The sequence below is a fragment of the Cnephaeus nilssonii genome (genome assembly GCF_951640355.1).
Source record: "Cnephaeus nilssonii genome assembly, chromosome: 14".
NCBI lineage: Eukaryota > Metazoa > Chordata > Mammalia > Chiroptera > Vespertilionidae > Cnephaeus > Cnephaeus nilssonii.
In genome coordinates this window covers 29,762,383-29,784,485 of record NC_137085.1, presented here as the reverse complement: position 1 = coordinate 29,784,485, position 22,103 = coordinate 29,762,383, and the positions used below count along the sequence as shown (strand labels likewise).

At 55.7% G+C, this 22,103-nt stretch overlaps 1 protein-coding gene across 2 annotated transcripts in view; it reads right to left on the bottom strand.

Moving 5' to 3' along the window:
* Nucleotides 1-22,103, bottom strand: part of CNTFR (ciliary neurotrophic factor receptor) — a 40,360-nt gene that overhangs the window by 15,171 nt on the left and 3,086 nt on the right. The window contains exons 2-3 of one of the 2 annotated variants that reach the window (XM_079789599.1): nucleotides 15,509-15,618; nucleotides 2,828-2,912 (exon numbers count right to left, since the gene is read on the bottom strand). In XM_079789599.1, coding sequence (XP_079645725.1) covers nucleotides 2,828-2,912 — 85 coding nt within the window. In that variant the 5' untranslated portion in view covers nucleotides 15,509-15,618. The remainder of the gene's footprint in view (nucleotides 1-2,827; nucleotides 2,913-15,508; nucleotides 15,619-22,103) is intronic. The other variant, XM_079789600.1, reaches the window with a different exon arrangement.

Genomic DNA, 22,103 nt, shown 5'->3' with positions numbered 1-22,103 from the left:
GGAAGGGCGGCGGCTGGGGGCCTTGGAGGCCACAGCTGTGAGGCTGGACTAGAGACTGAATGGGGGCCTCCCCCTGACCAGAGGCCCAGTGTCCAAGGCTCAAGCCATAGAGCACCCCCCTCCCAAATCCACCAGCCCTAGCCATTGAGCCCCCTTCCATCCTCCCTTCCAAAAACCTGGAGCTTCCAGGAAACATGCCAAGCCCCTCTCTCTGCACCCCACCCCCCAGCAGAGACTCTGCGTCCAGCTGCCTGAGGAGGAGGCTGAAAACTGACCGATGGGGAGGGGGAGTGGCCATCATGGTCCCAGCAGCAACTCATCAACACTGACCAACAGCAGCTCAGAACCAACATGGACCCAGGATGGCCCTTTAATCTGGGGGGGCAGGTACCGCTATAAGATGAGGAAACAGGAACCCATCGGCACAACACATACAGTGGCAGTGGGATAACACTTCCTCACTGCACCTTGTCCGCCTCCCAGAGGACACGGAAGCAGAACCCAACGACAATGACAAACCAACGACGTCAGGGCTGGACAGGAATGAAAAGCGACAATGTCGGAGGACAACTACAGGCCACAAGGCAGAGGCAGAGGGGGGGCAACGTGACATGACAATCACACGGTGCCACACGGCTACAGTCACACAGCAATGGCCATACGCACAGCCATGCAACAGCTCCAAACATGGCAGTGATTTAATCCTTTGTCTCTGGACAGCTCTCCTCCCACCCCATGGGTGTCCCTACTGATGTGCTGTCCATTTCAGAAATTAAATCAAGCAGCAGGGGGAGGATGAGGTTCTTGGCCCTGACGCGGTGACAAATGCTCCAAAGGAATCAGCTGTGAAAAGGTTGTTAGAAGCCAGGATGAGAGACAGAGACAGGATGAGGTCATGGACACAGAGAACACAGAGGGACAGAGCTGAGGGCTCCCTCACACCTGCGCACACAGGCTCACATGGGGACCACATGCCGGAAACAGTCTCCCTGGGCGTCCTAAGCAAGTTCACATCGCCACACACATAGGACGAGGACAATCACCACAAAGAACGAGCACACGCAGGACAACAGTCCACAAGGTCAAAGCCACACAGAGACGTGTCCACTTCAGGGATGGTAACACCTGACACAAGATCACGTGCACGCACAGGAAGGGCACCATCCCCGAGAGGCACAGTTATATATACTGTATATGGGGGCATGGCCTCACACACGGGGAGACAGTTTAACAGGGGCACAAGCCCACGGGCAGAAACAGAGAGAGGCTATCCTACAGTCTCAACCGCAAGGACACAGTCCCACGAAAGGCAGGGCCACACACGCACAGACAATGTCACACCGAGGCACAGCCCGCAAGGATGCAAAGAGAAACACAAACAGGGACACGGTCTCTCCCACACCAGAACACAGCCGAACACACAAGAACAGTCTCACACGGGTGCAGAGAGGTGGCCTTGGTCACACGTGGCTCTGCTTTATACAGAGGGTAGGGACCAGGCCACTGGTAGAGACCACTGCAGGCCCCGGCAAGTCAGGTCGGCACAGGAGCCCAGAGCAGGCGGGAGGTCGGGGGGCTGGACTGGCGGTGGTCCCTCTGGTCCCTGCCTGTTGGGGAGCAGCCCTGGGGCAGGCTGGGCTCTCTGGGTCTCAGTGTTGGTCTCACAGGGAAGAGACCACAGTAGCCTCGACCCACTGCCCTCCCTGAACCCATAGCCTTGAGGGTGGCAGAGCTCTGGCCTGGGCCTCAGAGAGGCCCTCAACTTCTCTGACTCTACCCAAGCCAGTTGGGGTTGGGGCGGGTGGTGCAGAACACCTCCAAAAGGGGAGCTCCCCATCCTTGGAGCCTTGTTTGAGGAGTTTCAAGGGCAGCCCCTGTTCTTTTTTTTTAAAATATATTTTATTGATTTTTTACAGAGAGGAAGAGAGAGGGATAGAGAGTCAGAAACATCGATGAGAGAGAAACATCGATCAGCTGCCTCCTACACCCCCCCCCCACTGGGGATGTGCCCGCAACCAAGGTACATGCCCTTGACTGGAATCGAACCTGGGACCCTTCAGTCCGCAGGCCGACGCTCTATCCACTGAGCCAAACCGGTTTTGGCATCAGCCCCTGTTCTGATGTGGCTCTTTGAGGTGCTGCCTCAAATGCAGTGGAGGGGCCCGTGTTCAAGCTAAGAGGGCGCCTGTTTCCCAGCAGCTCCCACTGGCCATTGGTAGGGGGCGGGCAGGAGGCTGCCAATGGTGCCACCTGAATAATACCTGCCTCCTCCAGCCATTCTGTTCCAGCTGACTGACCAGTCCCCTAACAGTGTGCCAGCCTCTCCCACTTGTCACCCTGCCCATCCCCCCTTCTTGTTCTCCATCTATCATCTCTGTCTCCAAATTCCCTTGCCCACTGTCTCTCTCCCGCTGCATGTCCCAAAAGGCCCCAGGAGACTCCATTTCACCAGAGACTGTACAGGGGCCTTGGCGCTAGCTGCCCCCAACTTCCATCCCACCTGTCTGTACCCTACATCCGTCCTTGTGGGAAGAGGGACAGATCATCTCAAGCCAGAGATACCATCAACATGAGACTACCCAGGAGGGACTGGAGGACCATGCCTATGATACAACATCAGTGGGTCACCCTGCACATCAGTGTCATATAACTCACGTCCTTCTGGGTGCTCATGGGTGATGATGCCAGCACGTGCCAGTGTGTGGCTCTCAGGGGAGTGCATACAGCTCTGCCAAGGGAGGTTCATCCTCAGCTCTGGGAGAGGGTCGGCAGGGAACACTCTCCCCCTCCTCACCCCCCCCCCCCCCCCCCCCCCGCCAGCACTCACCCTGAGGACTGTGTCTCTGGGTGTAGACAACGGCCGTAGCGGCAGCAAGCACAGCACAGCAGGCCCACGGGACAGGAACAGCCATCTGTCGGGAGAAACAGGGGTAGCAGGAGGGGAGGAAGGGGCAGCATCAGCCCAGGCAGGAACCTCCTAGGAGCCCCCCACTTCTCAGCAAGACTAGGAAATCCCAGCCCTAGAGCCGGGCACCTTGACCCCAAATGCCCTTCTTAATGGGGCTCAGGATCCTCTTTCAAGCAATAGAAAACATTATTGGCATCTGTACGCAAAAGCTTGCTAAGATGGTAGAAGGCAATCTACAGCAGTTTGCTGCTTGATTAAGGCTGCTGGCTGCAGGATGTAGTCAACTGCGGATGAGTTATAGAACCATTTTTCTTTAAAAAAAATAATAACTTTACTGGTGAGGTTGGCTAATTAGCTATAAACGTCGCAAAATGAACGGGTGATGTTTTAACTTAGCTGGAGGTCTATACTTCTCCAAATTGCCTTGAATGGAAGGTCCCTTGCTGTGCTCCTGGGGAGAGAGCCCAAAACCTGGATGCTCAGGAGCCCTCAGCTCTGCCCCCCAGTGAGCCTTGCCACTGGCCCTGGGAAGTTCAGAGCAGACGGGTCCAGTGTGACCAAGGTCAGAGGTGGGTTTTGCTTTAGTGGGCAGCAATGATCAGGAGGAGAATGAGAGGTTTTCACATAGAGGTCCTTGTTAGGGATCTCAGCCCATCCTTCACCCTAGCCACATGTCCCAGCAGTCGGGGACCTGCAGCCCAGCAGATGTGCATCAGTGTCGACACACACCCATGTGGGTACATAAAGCACACTCAGGACATGTCCCCAGAACCCAGGAAGAATCCCATGGCCCCCCTACTTGTTGTCCTGCTTCCTGGAATGGGTCCAGCTGTCCCACCCCAGCAAACGCTTACACCTGAGAGCGTCTACACCTGAGGGAAATAACTATTTCCCGCAGAAATGGCTCCAACTATGATTCTCCCAACCCAGACTGAGGAGAAGGGGGACTGTCAACTAGACAGAAGTAGAAACCCAGAGAGGAACACTGCCAGACACTCAACCAGACACTGTCAAAGGTGCAGTCGGACACACAGCAACGACGCTGGCCAGAGACACTGCCCCCAACAGCTAAACAGAACCCCAACTCCACACAGTCGGAGTTGTCCTGGGAGACTGGGAGGCAGAATCAGACAACGCCAGAGAACAGCTGATACATAACCAAGGGACCCACCAGAAACAGGGTAAAAGACTCAGCCAGACCCAAGCCAACGGAGCACTAGAGAAAGAGCAAGAAGTACAAGCAGAGAAACCACCAGCAACACAGCCAGAGAGCCAGAGACACTGTCTGAAACCATGCCAGAGAAACCGTTTGCCTGACACACAAGCAGAGAAACACCAGAGAAACTGATAGAGACAAACAGGCAAACACCCAGAAAAACAGCTAGAGAGAGAACCAGAGACACAGCCAGATGCTCAGCCAGTATCCGCACCGCTCAAAACACTGCCAGGGACTCTCACACACACAGTCGGACACACTGCCAGGTACAGCCAGAGCCACCGTCAGAAATACTGCCAGAGACTCTGCAGACAGCTGAAGCAGGAGGAGACAAACGTGGGTGTGAGCCTGAACCCGTGGGTGGGGCTTCTTAATGGGAGAGGGCGCCTGCCTGCCTGTTGCTGTACTTGCCCTTCACCAGGCGAGTCCCCCATCTGCCCTGCTTTTCCTCCAGCCACAGTCACAGGTGCCCTGACTGCCCCTCCCTGGCGCAGCTCATCTCTCTAGGCCCCATGTGGCCTTGGCTATGCCTCCGCTACCACTTGGCCTGGCTCCTGACCCTCAGCCACTCCCCCATCTTCAGTTACTCCTCAGGTCTAGGAGACAGTGGCCAAAGTCACAGTCAGCAAGTAGTGAGGCCAGGAAACGAACCCCAAACTGCCAGAATGTATAGGGGGTGCTAGAGAAAGAGAGACAAGAGCTGGTTCCCCACCTCCCCCCTTGCAGGTAGCCCTCAGACTCACCCCTGCCATCTCTGCCATCTGCCCGTCTTTCTCCTCACAGCCAGGAAAATGCTCCACCTCAGTGCCACCCACTGCCCACCACATGGAGCAGGAACCTTGGCACGGGGAGGCAGCTGGGCAGGCGGAGTGGATGGAGATTAGATCACAGGGTGGGAGGAGAGGGACCGGGTGGCCCGCTGCTCCTAGCTCCTTCCTGGTCCCAGTTTTGGGGGGATCGTAAGGGGGAAGAGAGGGCCTAGCATGGGTGTCATGCATACAAGCAAACACACACACACACACTTGGATCCCCGCAGGGGGAGGGGTGGCTTCTTCATCAAAGTCGTCTCCATCAGCCCGATGAGTTACTGTAAGGGCCGGGCCCTGGGCCAACGGGGCTGCAGCCATGGGAGACGGGCGCTGCTGAGAGCGCGCACTGCAGAGAGTGGGGGATGGGGCACCAAGACAGACACTGCAAGGTTGGGGTACCCAGAAAAGGGAGGGGGGAACACCGAGGCAGGGAGAGAAGGCAAGACGTGAGCAGAGACCCAGAGGGACAAGAAGGGACCAAAATAGGGAGAAATGGAAGGAAAGACTTAGAAAGAGAGATGAAGGGAATAGAAGATGGGCAGAGATTCAAGGGCAGAAGGAGAGACAGACCGAGAGAGATGACAGAGACACGGGCAGGGTCCCTGTGCCTCCCTAGAACACCTCTCCACACCTGCCCAGCTCCTCCAGTGGGAGGGGCAGGGGCAGGGCAGCAGTCCTGGCCAACGTGAGTCAGGAGCAGGGCCTTCCTGGGGACGGCAGGACTTCTCTTTGGGGGTCCAGTAGCCCAGGCCCCAGGGGATCTCTGTCCCATAAACCCAGAAAACCCCAGGCCAGTTTCATTTCTCCTTTCCGCAGAAAGTCCCAGCTGGGCCCATTCCCGGGTAGGGAAGCTGAGGCCAGAGGCATCCAGGCTACACTTCCACCCTGCCCTCGCTCACCTCAGGCCACCCATCCCAGGCCAAAGAGCATCTTTCCCAGGAATTTTCCAAGTCCACACCCATGGCTCTGGGATAGATCTGGAGGAGCCCCAGATAAGGGCCATGCAAACTGACCCAGGCTCCCTATAGACCACTTCAGCGGCCAGCCGGGCCTCCAGCCCCAGCCCCAGAATGAGAAGAGAACAGAGGGCACACCGGTAGCAAGAAAGGAGCCTAGTGCCCAGCAGCCCAAACCCCTTGTCAGCACTTCTCCTGGCAGAGAAACCCAGGGTCATCGTTACACACACATACAAGTGACACGTCAAGAGACAAATCCTGGGCCTTAGCCAGTGTGGCTCAGTGGATAGAGCGTCGGCCTGGGGACCAAAGGATCCCGGGTTCAATTCCGGTCAAGGGCACATACCTCGGTTGCAGCTTCCTCCCCGGCCTGGGTTTTAGTTGGGGTGCATGTAGGAGGCAACCAATCGATGTGTTTCTCTCATATCAATATTTCTCTCTGTCTTTCCCTCTCTCTTCCACTCTCTCTAAAAATCAATGGGAAAATATCCTCTGGTGAGGATTTAAAAAAAAAAAAAAGAGAGAGAGAAATCCTGGGCCCCCAACTTACTGTCACTGTCCCACTGTGACACAAAGACACCATGACACATTGATAACAACACCCAGTATAAATAACACCGTTACGTAGTTGACAATGACACACAGGTGTTGACAGTCACTACAATGACAATGATGCAGGGACAGTCACATACAATGACACCCACATACAAGGCAATACCTGCTGATATTGACACAGTACGAGTGACAGGAATCTCAAAATTAAAAAATGCAATGAGACTGACAGTCACATAGAACAACAATGATGGTGACATTCACAGTGCTACAGGGATGTTAATAAGACTCGGTAATAGTCTACACCGTGTGGAGGCTGACAGTCACCAGCAGTGACAATGACAGATACAATGACAGACTCCAGATCAGGAACCTCGGTGACCTAGGATCTGAGTCTGGCGTGGGATCCAGCCGTGTTTGGGGTGGTCTCTGGCCAGAGATAACCCAGTGCCCCAGTATTTGGGAGCTTAGAGGCTTTATACCCCCAGGCTGGAACGTCCCTAGGCAAGGAGCAAGTCATCCCCTCCCTCCTGTCTCAAAAAACATATCTTCAAACTATAAGGCTCCTTCGCCAGGGGTTGTGCCACTGGTTAGACCACACCCTACAGGGGCTCTTTGCTCCTCACACAGGGGCCTGTCACCTCTATCGTGTATTTTTAATTTGCTGCATCTCCCACAACTTCCTCCAAGCCCCAGCTGCCTCTCCCAGCTCATATCTTCCTATCTGCCTACTCCAGCATTGCCAGGCCCAGCAAGGTCCCAGTTGCCCTGCGCCCCCCTCAGCCCCTGCCCAGCTGAAGGCAGACCCTGAGGAAGGGGAAGGATGAGTTTTGGAAAGCCCCTGTTCCTCCCTGCAGAAGCAGACAGGTCAGATTATACAAACCCAACATAGGAAGTTCCTAGCGCCACTGACCCAGCTCTAACTGTGTATGTGTTGATGTGCCACAGACTGTGTTCGGAGCTTCCAGGTATTGGATGGTGTGGGTGTGCTGATGGTCAGACAGGGTCAATCTGCCTGGACAGTGAATGAGCATGTGGTACCTCCACGAAATTGAGATCTAAGGAAGTTGACTGGCCTGGACTCCCCCCCCCCCCGCCCCCCCGCCACAGCAGCCCTAGAGGCCCCGTCCTGAATGAGGCAAGAGCTCAGGACAGGACACAGCATGAACTAATGCAAAGGCCAGAGGTTTTCTAGAGGCCTCGGACCTAAAGAGGAATTAGAGTGGAGTGAGGAAGAGAGAGACACTTGGAGATGGAGAGAAAATGAGAGACAGAGCAGGGGCAGAGAGCGAGGACAAGGATGTGGTGGGCAGGGAGGAACAGTACTGGCGGAAGGGGAGCCTGGGAGAGACAGTCCTGGCTGGCGGGAAGTTCCAGGAGCGGGAGGAGGGGCTGAGGCCAGGAGGCCCCCAGATCCCACCAGGCCTAGGCAGCCTGGACAGCGTGGGCGGTGGGGGCGGGGGCAGCGGCCTGAGCTGTCCAGAGGCTGGGGGCGGGGGTGAGGCCATGGAGGGAGGCCTGGCCCCTGGCAGCTGGCTGCAGGCCCCCCACCAGGGAGGGGGCGGACCGGGTCAGGGGCCAGCTTCTGGGCTGGGGCGGCTGGCCATGGGGTAGGCTCCCACTCCCTGTGGCGTCGCTCCCTCCCGTCTGAGTCTCTTGTCTCTGGCTCTTTCTCCTTTTGCTCTGAATTCAGACCTGGCCTTCCTCTCAGCTCTCAGTATCCCCACCCCAAGGAGCATAGGACAAAAAGCCATGTCTGGGTTCAGGATTCATGCCTTATCTCTTCCTGGGCTACCACAATCCCACTCACGCCAGGGGCAAACCCCAGGGGAAAGGATCCCACCCAAACATAGACCCCCCCCCCCCCCCGATAGAAGGGGGCAGGAAAAGCTAAGCACCAGTGGGAGGGGGGGGCCAGGAGAGAGGCAGGGGGAGTGGTCCCCCAGCTCTAGCCCTTGGCTGAGGTTGTGGAAAAGGAGGCAGCCCGATGTGAGTGAGTTGGGGGGGGGGGGGGGGTATCCGCACCTGCTGTTGTGACCTCCGCAGCCAGAGATGAGGGCCTGGGGGGGACAAGATTCCGATGGATTTTGGCAGCAGCCTGGACTCTGAGTGCTCAAACCCCCCACCCCCAGCCTCTTGCACCATGGGGACCCTGAGATCAGCATGTGCATGCCCTGCTGCACGTGTGTGGGGGTGTTTTGTGGGGGAAACCTGGGGCCCTCCCATGATGAGCTTGGATGGGCAGCTGGGAGGTGTGCTGAAGAGGTGGGAATCCAAATCCCACCAGCCCGTGCCCGCATTTGGAGCTCCACTCCAGATGGGAGCTGCCTGGCCACCTGGGCATGGGCTTGTATATGCACATACATGTAGGCCTGCGTTTATGCAGCCCTCTAGGTGCAAAAGGTCTGGGCTTTTTCCCTCAAAAGTCAACTGGTCCAGCCAGGCCTGTGTGGCTCAGTGGTTGAGCATCAACTTATGAACCAGGATGTCATGGTTCGATTCCTGGTCAGGGCACATGTCCAGGTTGTGGGCTCGATCCCCAGTAGGGGGCGTGCAGGAGGCAGCCGATCAATGATTCTCATCATTGATGTTTCTATCTCTCTCTCCCTCTCCCCTCCTCTCTGAAATCAATATATATATATTAAAAAGTCAACTGGTCCTGCCTCTGAAACGGGGAGCAGATAGAGACAGGTAAGTTCCTATCCTCCCTCTGGGCACATGAGCTCTGGACAGCATCACAGAACCTGAAGGCACAAGCACCAAATCCCCATCCCCTCACCCCAGTCCTGAGTCCCTCTGGCTTCTACGAGAATGAGGAGGATCCCTCTACCTCGAAAAGGCCCACACACCAGTCAGGTTAATTCTGTGGAAAGCAGGGGCTGCTCCTCTTGGAGGGACAGAATGCCGCAGCAGGTCAGACAGCTGGAAGAACTCCATGAAAGGTGGCGATGGGCAGGCCCCATGGGGCTGAATGAGACGTCTCTTAGCTGATGGGGAGAGGGCTCGAAGAAAAGGAGGCAGGGGCAGGATGGAGGCTGCAGGGCCTTCCATGAAGACAGAAGAATGGACAGAATAGCTTTCCAAATCTCGGGCTGGAACAAAGACCTATTTGCCTCAGCGTCTCCCACTACGCCGCACCCCTGGCCCCATCACTGCTATGGTGCAGACACATACTCAGATACACTCAAATACATACACAGAAGCCTATGTTTGTAAGATTGTGTGTACACACACACACACACACACACACACACACACACACACGAGGGCTAGGGAGGCAGTGCACGTGAAACATTGGTTTGTAACAAACAGAACTGAAGATGGGGGGTAGGGGGGGCGGACAGAAACTTTGACTGTCTTCGTGTAACAGTGTCCTGTTCTCCCTACCCCCCTACCATGCACGTACACTGCGCACACTCTGAGGAAGCTTCTGGTCTGCTGGGCAAAAGCAAGCCATCCTTCCTCCCCCTTCCTCCCCTCCTCACAGTGGGGAAGCCAGAGCAATCTGTTCCTGATGGGTAAACACAGGCATGAGTACGCACACACACATGCTCACACACACACCAGCGATTCAGGGTCAAACGGCACCCAGTGCTCACTTCACCCGGAGTCCCAGCACGCACGTGGGCTCTCCCGACCACCTGGCAGACCTCCCCAAAGTCCCCACCTCCACATGCACACAGCCAGAGCTTTAAAGACACACCCGGAAGCCTCTTGCAGACACTGGCACTCAGAGCCTACCATCATGGCCACACATTACGGCCTCCCACATGGACACCCGCTGCCACAGCCTCATACACGCTGGTGTGCGTGCACACACACATGACAGTCACACACACAGACTCTCTCACATGCGCTTACTCAGAACAGGGATGTTCTCACATATGGACACCATCACACACTCGGAACAGTCGATCTTCCACTTAGATACCATTGCACCTCCAGACTCCCCCCCCGCCCCCCCAGTGACCTCCAGCCTCACACACCCCTACAGCCGGCAGTGGGAAAATCAGAGATCCACACTCAGAATAGTGACTATATTCTGGGACCTCGGGTTGCCCAGGCGGCACTTGGGGGGAGAGAGTAAAGCTCAGGGTAGCTAAGGCAGGAAGGAAAAGGGAAGTCCTTCACTGGTCCCTAAAAAGTAAGGAAATAACTGATTATTCCCTAGGCCAGCGATTTTCAACCTAGTTCACCTCATGGCACACAGAAACTAATTACTAACACTCTGCAGAACTCCAATAAATATATATTTTTTGCCAATCTGACAAAAGAAATACCGGTGGGTATAATTTTGATTCATTCACGCCGGATGGCTATTGTTGTGTTGGCTATTTTGTCATTTTTTTAATTTGACGGTCTAAGGGGGGAACGTCAGTGCCTCGGACTAAATAGTCAGGTACTGCATGTCTGAAGGTGTTTTGTGGCACACCCGTGTGCCGTAGCACACCGGCTGAAGATCGCTGGCCTAGGCAGCTACTTCCGCCCCTAACCCCACGTTCACCAGCATCTGGGAGTGAGGGCACCTGCAGGCCAAACAGGAGGAGGGAAGAAGCCCCTGGGTGAAGAGATGGTTGCACTGGTTAGGAGCAGGAGGCAGAAAACCCCAGAAACCAGCTTACTCCTCAGGCCCCCATGTCTCCCTCCTCACCCCCTCTTCTCTAGGATGAGAACCAGCAGCAGCTCTCAGCCTAGCTACAGGCTGTGTGATCCCAGGCCCCTTCAAACAGATCTCAGAGGGAAGGGGGTTGGGGGGACTGGGAGAGATTAACCAAAGAACATGTGCATATATGCATAGCCCATGGACACAGACAATAACATGGCAAGGCCTGGGGGAGACCAAGGGACATCTGTAATCGTGTCAACCATTTTTTCAAAAGCTGTATGCCCACAACTGTCTATAGGGCACGGAATGTTAGGCCTGGCTGCAGGAGGGGAAGGAAGGGGAAAGAGATGGGGCCTCAACCTCAATCCCCAGCCCAAGCACTGTCATCACTGTCAGGCCCAAAGAGAGATGGGGATGGCACTGGCCAAGCTGGTACTCCCCTACTCCTCTAAGTAACACTGAGGACAAGAATCCTAAAATGTCCTTGGACCCTGCCTCCCACCCCCCCACCCCCCACCCCCATGACAAGAAAGGACACCACGTGGCTGGCTGTCCAGGCAGAATGGAATCTAGGCTGTGCTGGCCAGGCCCCAACCAGGGAACCACTGGAAACGCTGTTGACATCCTCACCACTTGCCACTCCAGGCGTAGCTTGGACCCTGAATCCCCATCCTAAAGGGAGCCTGAGAGGGCTCCATGGAAACCAGGCAGGGGAGCAAACACCTGGCAGCGGGACCTCAGGAAAAAAGGCAGGGCAATCCCATAAAGCCAGGTGACAGGGACCTGTGGAAAGCAGGCAGGAGGAACAAAAGCAGGCAGGCAGCAGGGTCTCAGGGTAAACCAGGTGACAGGGCCCAAAAGAACACGGGCTGTGGGGGCCAAATGAAGCCAGGCAGTGGGGACTAAAGTTAGCCAGGAGGTGGGAACAAATGAAGCCGGGCAAGAGGCCCGCAGGCCGTGAGAAAAGAAAGGTATCAGGAGCTCAACCCTCGGTCTAGATGTCACCCCCCCACCCCGGGCCTCTCCCTCAGTAGCCCCCTTCCCACCCAGGTGGTGGTCCCCTCCCCCAGGCCAGGGGACACAGTCGGAGCCCCCTCCTCCGAGGCCTGGGCCGGCTGCAGCCGGCGGCCCCCGGCCCCATCCCCGAGACCTCAGGAAGTCCCGGTCCCTCCCACCGGCTGCGGAGGGAGGCAGGGGGGCGCAGGGGGGAGAAAGCGGAGAGAAGAGACAGCTTGGCAGGGGGAGCGCGGGGAGCAGCCGCGGGGGGCGGGGGCCGGGAAAGGAGCGGGAAGCGCCGAGGCGGGCTGGCTGGCAGGCGCGGGCGGGGGCGTCTCGGCGGCGGCCGCCGAGGTGACCAGCTCCGCGGCCCCGTGGCCGCGCGGCCCCTGACCTGTGTCCCCGCGCAGACGCCCCGTCGGTGCCTCCGGCGCTCCCGGGGTCCGCCCGGCCCCCCGCGGGCATCGGGCCCCCGGGCTCGGGGCTGGGGCCCGAGCGGCCCGGGAGGCAGAAGCCGCCCCCCTCCCGAGAGTCCCGGCGGGCGGGCGGGCGGGCGGGCGGGCGAGGGGCCGCGCCGAGCTGCGAGCGAGCCAGCGGGGCGGCGAGCGGGCCGGGAGGAGGGGGAAGGAGCGCGCCGCGAGCGAACGGGCGAGCGAGCCCAGCGAGCGGAGTGAGCGAGCGAGGGACGGCAGGCAGTGAGGTCATCCTTTGAATCTAATTGTCTGAGTCAGGAGGAGATGTGGCACTTGATGCGGGGAGATGGGAGGGGGAAGGGACCCTCCCGGATCCGGGCTGGGGGGCCCCTGATCTCACCCAGGGGCAGCGGGGGGCTCCGGGACCCCGCCCAAGGCGAGGCTGCCTGGGGCCAACGCGGGCAGACCCCTGCCTGTCTCAGGACTGACCTCGGCTGCCAGGGGGATCAGTGAGCCCTGAACGGGGGACCCAGTTCCACATCAGTGCCGGCGTGGCCGCCTTCTTACTCTTTGGGGATGATGGTAGGACCCCTCCCCAGGCCCAGGTCACCTCCCTGCATTTTTTTAGGGTAATGGGAGACCCCCAAACCACCTCGCCTCATATTCCCGCCCTCTGAGGATAAAGGGGGAACTTCAACTAGCCTTCCAAGTTCCCTTCGTGCATTCAGAAGCATGGAGTCCCCAATTCTATTCCCCAAGTTACTTCTCACACTGGAAATGTGGGGGAATCTGAGCACTGAACCCCAAGCTCACCTGAGAATGACAGTGCAATGCTACCCAGTCCTACAGCAATTTGGGGGGGGGGCATGAGGACCCCCACCTGACCCTGAAGTCTCCCTATTCTGCATGCCCAACCTTTCAGGCAGGGCAGGAGCCCAGCCAGACTCTAGGGTCTCCAGGGGCTGCCCAGGGAACCAAGCTGCTCATGTTGGGGGTGCCTAGAAGGCAGCTGGCCCCTGGGCCTGTCAGGTGTGCACACCCAGGCGTGCAGACATGAGCACATGCACACATGTGCATATACACACGGGGAGGGGGGGGAGAGCAGCTGGGGATGCTCACACCAAGGGCCACACACTCCTCCCCTCGTCCCCATGGGGGAGGGGTGATAAATATTTCAGGGGCTTTTAGCTCTGAAGGGGCTGAAGCTGGGGGAGGGAGGGGGATCCACGATGCCTGATTAATGGGGTTACGGGCTTGGATCAATCCGTCCGCCTGCTGCTCCCTCCTCCCCCCTCCTCCCTCCCTCTGCCTAATGCGCTTTATCAGGAGACGCTTTTCTGACTTGGCAGCGTCGGGTGTTTTAAATAGACCCATTTAGAGCAGGGGTTGGGGGAGAAAGGAAAGGGGGGAAGGGAGAGAGATTGAGACAGGCAGGGAGACAGAGACAAATCAGGAGGGAGACAAGCTCCAGAAGAGAGAGACTGGGAGAAAGACAGAAGGAGATGCAGAGACATGGAGATATGCACCTGGGGATGAGATGCCCACTGAGGCTAAAATGGGGGAGATGGGTGTTGGGAGGCCCAAGGAAAGCCAGGGGGCCCAGGAGCAGAAATGAAAAAACTAAATAGAGACAGAGACAGAGAGAGGAAAGGAGCCACTGGTGGTGGGAGAAACCCAGAGAGAGGCTCTCTGCAAGGGCTGAGTCCAGCCTGGGAGACAGCAGATATCTTTTATTTCCAAAAACAGTTTTTCATCCACTTTGTTAAATTAAAACGCCGTTTTTAACGTGGAGCTGGAGGTGCTGCCGGGGGAGGGTGGACAGAACTGCCAAGTCCTCCTCCCAGCCTCCTCAGCCTTCACAGAAGCTGCCTCAGCCTTACCCCCCACCCCCACCCCTGGGGGTGTTCTCCAGCTCCCCTGCTCTTTGTAATCCTCTGGGATCCCTGGGGACAGGGTCAGGGCATCGGTGCTACTGTTCACTGGCAGGAAGTCCTTTCTGCTGTCTGGCTTCAATCCCTCCTGCTGCAGGAAGCCCATTCTCTTGCCTGACCACTAGCCTGCGTTCTCCACCTCCTGTTCCAGCTCCCTAAGGTGTTCCCAGTCTAAGGGGGGGGGGGGGGGGATTATGTGCCCTCACGGCTCAGTAGCTCACTTTCCCAACAAGCCATCAGACTCCTCCCAGGTGTGTCCCCTATAAATATTTATTAGCTATTAATAAATCTGAGCTTCTCTCAGATACCCCACTCCATGTCCTTGGGCCCTCTGGGGAACAGTGAAGATGGAAGCTTAACTCTCTACAGCCCTCTGGAGCCTCTCTTCCTCCTCTTCAGAACCCCAGCTCCATTTTAAGTCTCTTTAACGGCCATGTGTCTGGGATACCTCACCCCACACTGAACAGCACCCCAGTCCTAGTTCTGAGGGGCCAGTCCCCACCACTCCCGAGCCGAGCCGGGAAAATGGCCAGTCTGTTTGGGAGCTGAGATGAAAAGCCCGGCTGGCCTTTGTGGGCTTCTGGCGGGTTTTGGACAATAGGCCCGTCCGTTCCGCTCCAGTGCCTCAATTCCTTGGACAACCCCACCCCCGGGCTGCCAATCCAGGGGCCTCGCCGGGATTGAATGAAAGGCGGGAAGAGTTAGACCCAGCCCTGTGGCTGGCCCCAGAATATTTTAGACTTTCTGACCCCCCCACCCCCATTCCATCTCCTCCAAACCCAGCTGCTTCCCTAATCAAGCCAGAGAGATGCTTTGGGGGCAGAGAGGGAGCCTGACAAGGAGACAAAAACATACTCCCACATCCGGGATTCAGTCCCCTCATGCAGAACCCAGTTTTCTGTACCGGCTGTGCTCTCGCCTGTGTGATTGTGGGTAAGTCTCTCCCCCTTGTCAGACCTGTGATGAGAGCATGAAAGGCCTCAGGAGGAAGAAGACGGAGGAAAAGAAGAAAGGGATCTCAGGCCCTCCTGCACTGGCGTCCCCCCCGACCTACAGCTCCACCTACCATATCTGCCCGATGCCCCGAGACTGACCTCCTCCCCTGGGTCCCCAGCACATACCTCTTCACCACTGGCCACACACCGAGCACATCAATGTCCTCCTCCTCCGGACCCAACTCTTCCTGAGACTTCCAAAACCAAGGGGGCGGATGAAGTGACAAGGCTGAATTCTAGAAGGGCAAAGGGCACAAATCAGAGGTCACAGAGGAGCCACAGGCCTTAGTCCAACTCAGAGTCTGTTCTATACCCACAGCCCCACTGTAAGAAGGGGAGACTCGGGCAGGCAGCAGAAGCATCCAGAAGAAGAAAAGCTGGGAGTAGCCCCAAGTCCGTCTGGCACCCCTTGTTGACTTTAGGTTCTGAACCACGGGGACCGAGGGAGGCCAGAAGCTAGTGGCTGACACCACAGACAGATATACACTCTCGATTTCACCCAGACACCCCAAAATCTCCACACAACCAGTTCACAGACATAAGTACCTCCCTATCACACACATTCTCACATGCGTACTCACACAGAGACACGTGGCCACCGGCAGGGCATACACACTCACCATCTTACCATCCTCTTCCTCTGCCTCGCCACCACTCTGGTTTATTGAGCATTTGTTATGTGCCAGGAAGTGTTAGGCACTTTATATGCATTATCTCATTTAATTTTCTTCACTTCTCATGAGGTAGATTATAGTACTATTCATATTTGACAGTTGAAAAAAAAGCACCTGATATTTAAAGGGAGGTTAAGGAACTTGCCCAACACCACATAGCTGATTAGTTCCAGAACACAGATTTGCGTCTTCATTCCAGAATGAAGACTTTTCTTCTATACCAGTTTGTCTCTGAGGATCTCTCTTACCTGCTCGGTGCCTTTTCCAATAACACAGTAACAGCTAGCAATTGTTCAGGCTCTTTAATGAGCCAGATACCATGATAAGTACTTAACAGACGTTTTTGCACAAAATCATCAGAATAACCTTCGGAGGTGATTCTGTTTTACGTCTCACAGGTGAGGAAACTGAGGCTCAGAGAACAAAAGCACCTTGCCCAAAGTCACACAACTTATAGCTGGTAAGGGAGCTGGCATTGTACTCAGGACTATCTTAAAAGTCATTACTGCTTCTATAGGCTCCAGCCACGTAACAAGAGCCCTCACCTTCTACAAGACCCTAGGACCGTGGTCGGCAAACTGCGGCTCGAGAGCCACATGCGGCTCTTTGGCCCCTTGAGTGTGGCTCTTCCACAAAATACCACGGCCTGGGCGAGTCTATTCTGAAGAAGTGGCGTTAGAAGAAGTTTAAGTTTAAAAAATTTGGCTCTCAAAAGAAATTTCAATCGTTGTCCTGTTGATAGTTGGCTCTGTTGACTAATGAGTTTGATGACCACTGCCCTAAGAGATCCTTGGGTCTTGCTCTTCTTCCCCCAAAACTGGCCCCAAAGGCATGATCAGGTGCCTAAACACATACTCATGAGAAAGGGATTCCGTGTCATCCAACTCTGCCCAGAGATGCGGAGAAACCACCAACCAGGGAGAGATGGCCAGAATCTAAAATGAGGTGTTAAGAGACAGGCTGGCTGGTGGTAACAGATACAGACATACCAAGAGATAGGCCCAAAGAGAGGGAGGCAGAGGCAAAGAGACACACATCAGGCCAAAGAATGACAGAGGTAGTTGGAAAAAAAAGACAATAGAGAGAGAGCAGGGTACAGGTGGACATGAAAAAATGCAGACAGATACATACCAACATACACAGACACAGAGACACACAGAGAGCCATCCAACCTTCACAAGAAAAGATCTGTGAAAGCAAACAAGGCTCAGGTTGTGTGTGGCACGCGTGTGTTGGGGGGAGCATGCAGAGTCTGTATCGCTACGCAGATTACACCAGCTGCTTCCAGCAATTTCATCTGATTAATAATAAATGCCCCATAATTACAGCTGCTCCCCCAGCCCTTCTTCCTGTTTTTTTGTCAGCTGCCGCCAGGCCAGCCCTCTATGGACCCTGTGGCCCCTCCATCCTCACCTGCTGCCTTCTAGGAGGCTGAGAGGACATGAGTTGATGGAGGAGGCCACACTCCCAATCTGAGGGGGAATACCCATTTCTCAACCTTAGATTAATGCCTTCTGCCTCCAAGCAAAAGGTCATCTCCCTTAGGTCTCACTCAGAATTCTCTCTCTACCCTCGGCATATAACCTGTGACCCATAATACAATCCAGTCTAGGGGCCCCAGTCTGGGATGCAGAAAGATGAACTCTGAACTTCCCTTGCCCATTCTTTATCACTCACTGGCTGAAAGAAGTCTCCATTCACAAACTTCCCCTAGCCTTGGAACCCCACAGGCTCAGAGGAGGAAGGGGCCAGGACAGGAATCCCCACCCTATTGTTCCCACCCAAGCAGCTCCAGTCTGTCCACTAGTGTGCCCTCACGGTCTGGACACTCGGCGGCTCTGCCTCCCATTCCTGAGCCCCCCTCTTCCCACCCAGGTCCACCTCCGCCCAGGCCTCCCACCCTAGCTCTCCAAGGCAGCTCTATCAGAATCAGCTGCGGGTTTGTGCTGATCTGTTTCTAATCGCTGGGGCCTGGTTCACGCTTGCCCCCCCCCCCCCACCCCACCCAATATTGATTCCATTATTTGGAGAGTCATTGACGTCAGGGGCCTGGATGGATGCCAAAACAGCGCTTTCTCCGGGCCTGGGCCAGGGCCCAGCCCCCCATCCCATGATTCCACGAAGGGGCCCAGAAAGGTCAGCTCAAGGACCAAGGTCACAGGGCATCTGCCTCCAGAGCTGGGCTCTTTTTGCCTTTGTGGGACCACTGTGCAGCTCCCTTCTCCAGGGGAGAGGCGCTACACAGAGGCCTGAGCGTCAGAGGTCCGGTGGAGGGGGCGTATAAGCCGGGGGCGCGGGGCGGGGGGGGGGGGCTGCAAGAACCTTATTAGGACTTGGGCTGTAAGAGAGGGTTCTAGGAGGTAGAGATGGGGACAGTCGCTCAGAAAAGTCACTTGGCCCTGGCCGGTGTGACTCAATTGGTTGGGCATCGTCCTGTGCACTGAAAGGTTTGCCACTGGATTCCTAGGACGTGCAGGAGGCAGCTGCTCCATGTTTCTCTCTCACGCTGATGTTTCTCTCTCTCTCCCTCCCTCTCTCTCTAAAAATCAATTTTAACCATCTTTTAAAAGAAAAGTCAACTTGGAGAAGATTTTTTTCTTTGCCACACACTTATTTTGGAACATCCTGAAGCTGGACTTGAAACGGTTATTGTTGATGACTTGATTTTTATAACTGATATCAGACGTATCTTCTGATACATCTCAGAAGGAAATTCTCTGCAGTGTAGGATAACAGATGACCCGTAACTTGACTAAATGGCATCACTAATTTTATAAATCTTTGTTCTATATAAAACAAAGATCCCGTCTCCTGTGCCCCTCCTGCTCAGGCTGCCTCAGTTTCCCCAGTCTCCCGGTCTCTCCTGGCCCTGTGTCTTTCTGATCAAGATGCAGCCATCGCTACACCAGCCAACCCTGGCAACTCCTAGGCTCTGGCTGGACAGGATATTTTTAGGATCCGAACCCTGTGTTCTCAGACAGCCGTTAATAACCAATACAGACAGTCCGTGGTGCCCGCAACAGCTTAACAACTTCAAAGCCCAGCCTCAGAAGCTCAGAGATGGGGTCCACTGCCTCGGCTGGAGTCCAAAAACCCAGACCTAGAGAACGGGACATGCTCACAACAACATGGGGAAGAAGGGCCTTCTCGCCTTCTGAAAAATCCTGAAGCTGGGGAAAGAGCAGAGGTGACCTCTGACCTGGGCCACAAAATCAGGGTCATTGCCCTGTCCGTTCCCCATCACCCAAACCTTCTCAAGGAAGAAGCTGCCTATCCTCTGCTCTCCTTCCCTAAGAACGAGGAAGTCCTTCCTGTAGACTAGCCTACAAATTACTCAGGGGTCCTTTGAGAGGCTGTTACGTCTCAAGCCAGAAACCCCAGGGAGGCCCCCCCCACACACACCTCCCTGGGGTCTGTCCCACTCAACAGTTGTTCATTCCTCAACGTTTATTGAGCACCTAATCCCTCTCAGGCACTATGCTGGGGGTTGGCGCTACAGTTCTGCCTATGAGGAGCACTCAGTCTGAGGGGAGAGAAAAAGATGCGCTGTTTAATCAACACAGCCCTTCTACTATGTGCCAGGTCTGTGCCAGGGGCAGGGTACCCAGGGGAGCAAAATCCCTGGGTCCCACAGAGCCCACAGGCAATTACCATGCAACCTTGCTGAGTGTTGTGAGGGTAAGGCACAGCGTCTGGTGGAGTGTACGGACTGCTCTGGTCTGGGAAAACCAACCCACCTGCAGGAGTGAGGACTCTTCTGTCCACTTCTAAACCCCAGGACCAGCCCTTGCACTGACTAGAAGTCACCACCATAACCTAAGTTCAGTTCCTTCCACCATAGCTCTAGCCCCAGCTTCTGGGAGCTGGTTCCCACAGGGGCCCGGTATAAATCAGTCCCCACGTCTGCACCAGTTCCTCCTTCTATCCCTTGCGTCCCCCAGAGCTCCCACCTCTGATGACCCCCAAACCAGCATGGCTCTGTTCTTTGGGGCCTCTCTGCCCTTGGCAGAGGCAAAGGAGGTGGGGGGTGATCACCTCAGTGCTCCTGGCCCATAGGGACCACCTGCCTTCCCAGCTCCTCCCCACAGGAAGCCAGGAGCCCTGGTGGGTGTGGTCACTCAGGGCCACGGGAGTTTACACAGCTGATGTCCCACGGTTGGCCTGGAGGAGGAGGTCAGCTCTCTCTTCTCAGCCTCCATGCTCTCTGGGACACCCCCCCCCCTACAAACCAGGCACACATGGTCCCCCCCCACAACCCATCTGCATTTCAAAGAAAACCCACTCCATATGTTTCCGATTCATTTACACTTCAACTCACCATGGGGGGGCAGAGAGCAGGGCGCCTTTCCTCCAAGCCCCCCACCCTCATAGGAGGGCTGGAGAGCATGTGTCCCCTTCAGGGACAGGAGCTGTTATAGCCCAATCATCTGAGCCTGAGGGCCAGGTCCTGACTTCCTGGGCTCCCGTGGGGTGATAATACCTCCCAGGTACCCCACCCGCTGGCCCCATAGTGGGAGGGCATGTAAAGCCCAGGCAGAGTCCCCAGGGCAGGTAGAGTGCTAGGGTTGATTGCGACCTAGCCCAACACAACACAGCCCCCCCCCCCCCCCCCATCCTCTAGGGCTATTGTTCTTCTGAGGGGTAGAGTGGAGAACCCTGGGCATTCCCTGGAGACAAGGAAAGGGCTCAACAGGTATTCTAGGAGCCACTGTGTGCTATCACATAACGTGGCCCCTGCCCCTCTTCAGCCAGGGCGGAGAAGAGAGGGTGGGTTCCAATCTAGTGTCTTCCTCCAGCTACTTTCTCAGGGGCTACAACCTCCCTTAGAATCAGAAACTCAACACCCTTAGAGGGTCCACGGAGCCAGAGGCCTACCCCCTCACCAGATCATCATCGTACCCCTCCCATGATAAGTATGACTGGGATGGAGGAGATGTCGTGGGAGGACATGAGTCTTATTTCCACACAGAAGGGATGTGCATGAACAAAGCACATGGGAGACTCTAAGAGTACATATCATCCCTTTACCAAAAAGCTACTCAGACCTTCCTGCCAAGAGCCTAGCCTCCTTGGGGAAGTAAAGACAGAACGGTTTAACTGGGTCAGTGTTTTTGGGGTCGGCGGTTAGACGGATATGAGCAGAGCAAGGACGATGGGCCAGGTACAGAAGGTCACCAGGTGAAAAGCCCCTGGATGCCTAGCAACAGATAACTGTAGTGGAGGATCTCATCCCCAGGGTTACCTTTCCTCCCCTAGCATATCACTGGTCATTGAGTTTAGACCCCCTGACCTTTCCTCCTTAGAGATAACATCAGGCTTCAGTTGAATTTCAGCTCCAGGCTCAGAAAAGCAGAAAAACCAGACAAGGGACACCAAGGGTGACCTCAGGACCAGCGGCATTGAATAATGACCCCCTGCCCCGGGGAGCGGGGAGCGCAGACCAATCCATCAGTGGAGACCCTGACCCTGAAAGGAATATTCTATTGAGATCCTCCCATGGGACCTCCCCTAAGATTTCCGCCCTTAAAAGCTTTTAGGATGGAGGACCCAGTGCGCTCTCCCTCCTGGGAGCATGCCCACACCTTTCCCTTCCCTCTTCCTCTTTCCCGCCCCTTTCACCTTTTATCTTCCTCACTTTCTAAGCTCCAAAGGCCTGTCCTTTGCCTCCATAACTTGTGTCCTAAACCCATGTCTTCTACAAACTACTTCTTCTGCAATCACCTCTGTGATTTTTTTCTAAATAAATTGTTGGAGTCTTGGCTCTGAATTCTTTCCTAGCCAGAACTCAAGTCCTGAGGTTGCTGAACCCAGGTCCAGTCTGATCCTACCCGTTTAACACCTGGTGCCGTCCAGCTACCATGCCAACATTTTCCCATCACCCTCTCCCTTAGCCCGCTTCCCAAGTGAGGGATGTGACCACACATGTATCCCTGCCCTCCCTATCCCACCTTTGGAGGGGACAGACCTTGTAGCAGTCTCGGTTTCTCACCCCAACTGCCCTGATATACACCATAAACCAAAAGAAAGCATGGCTGTGTATGAATATG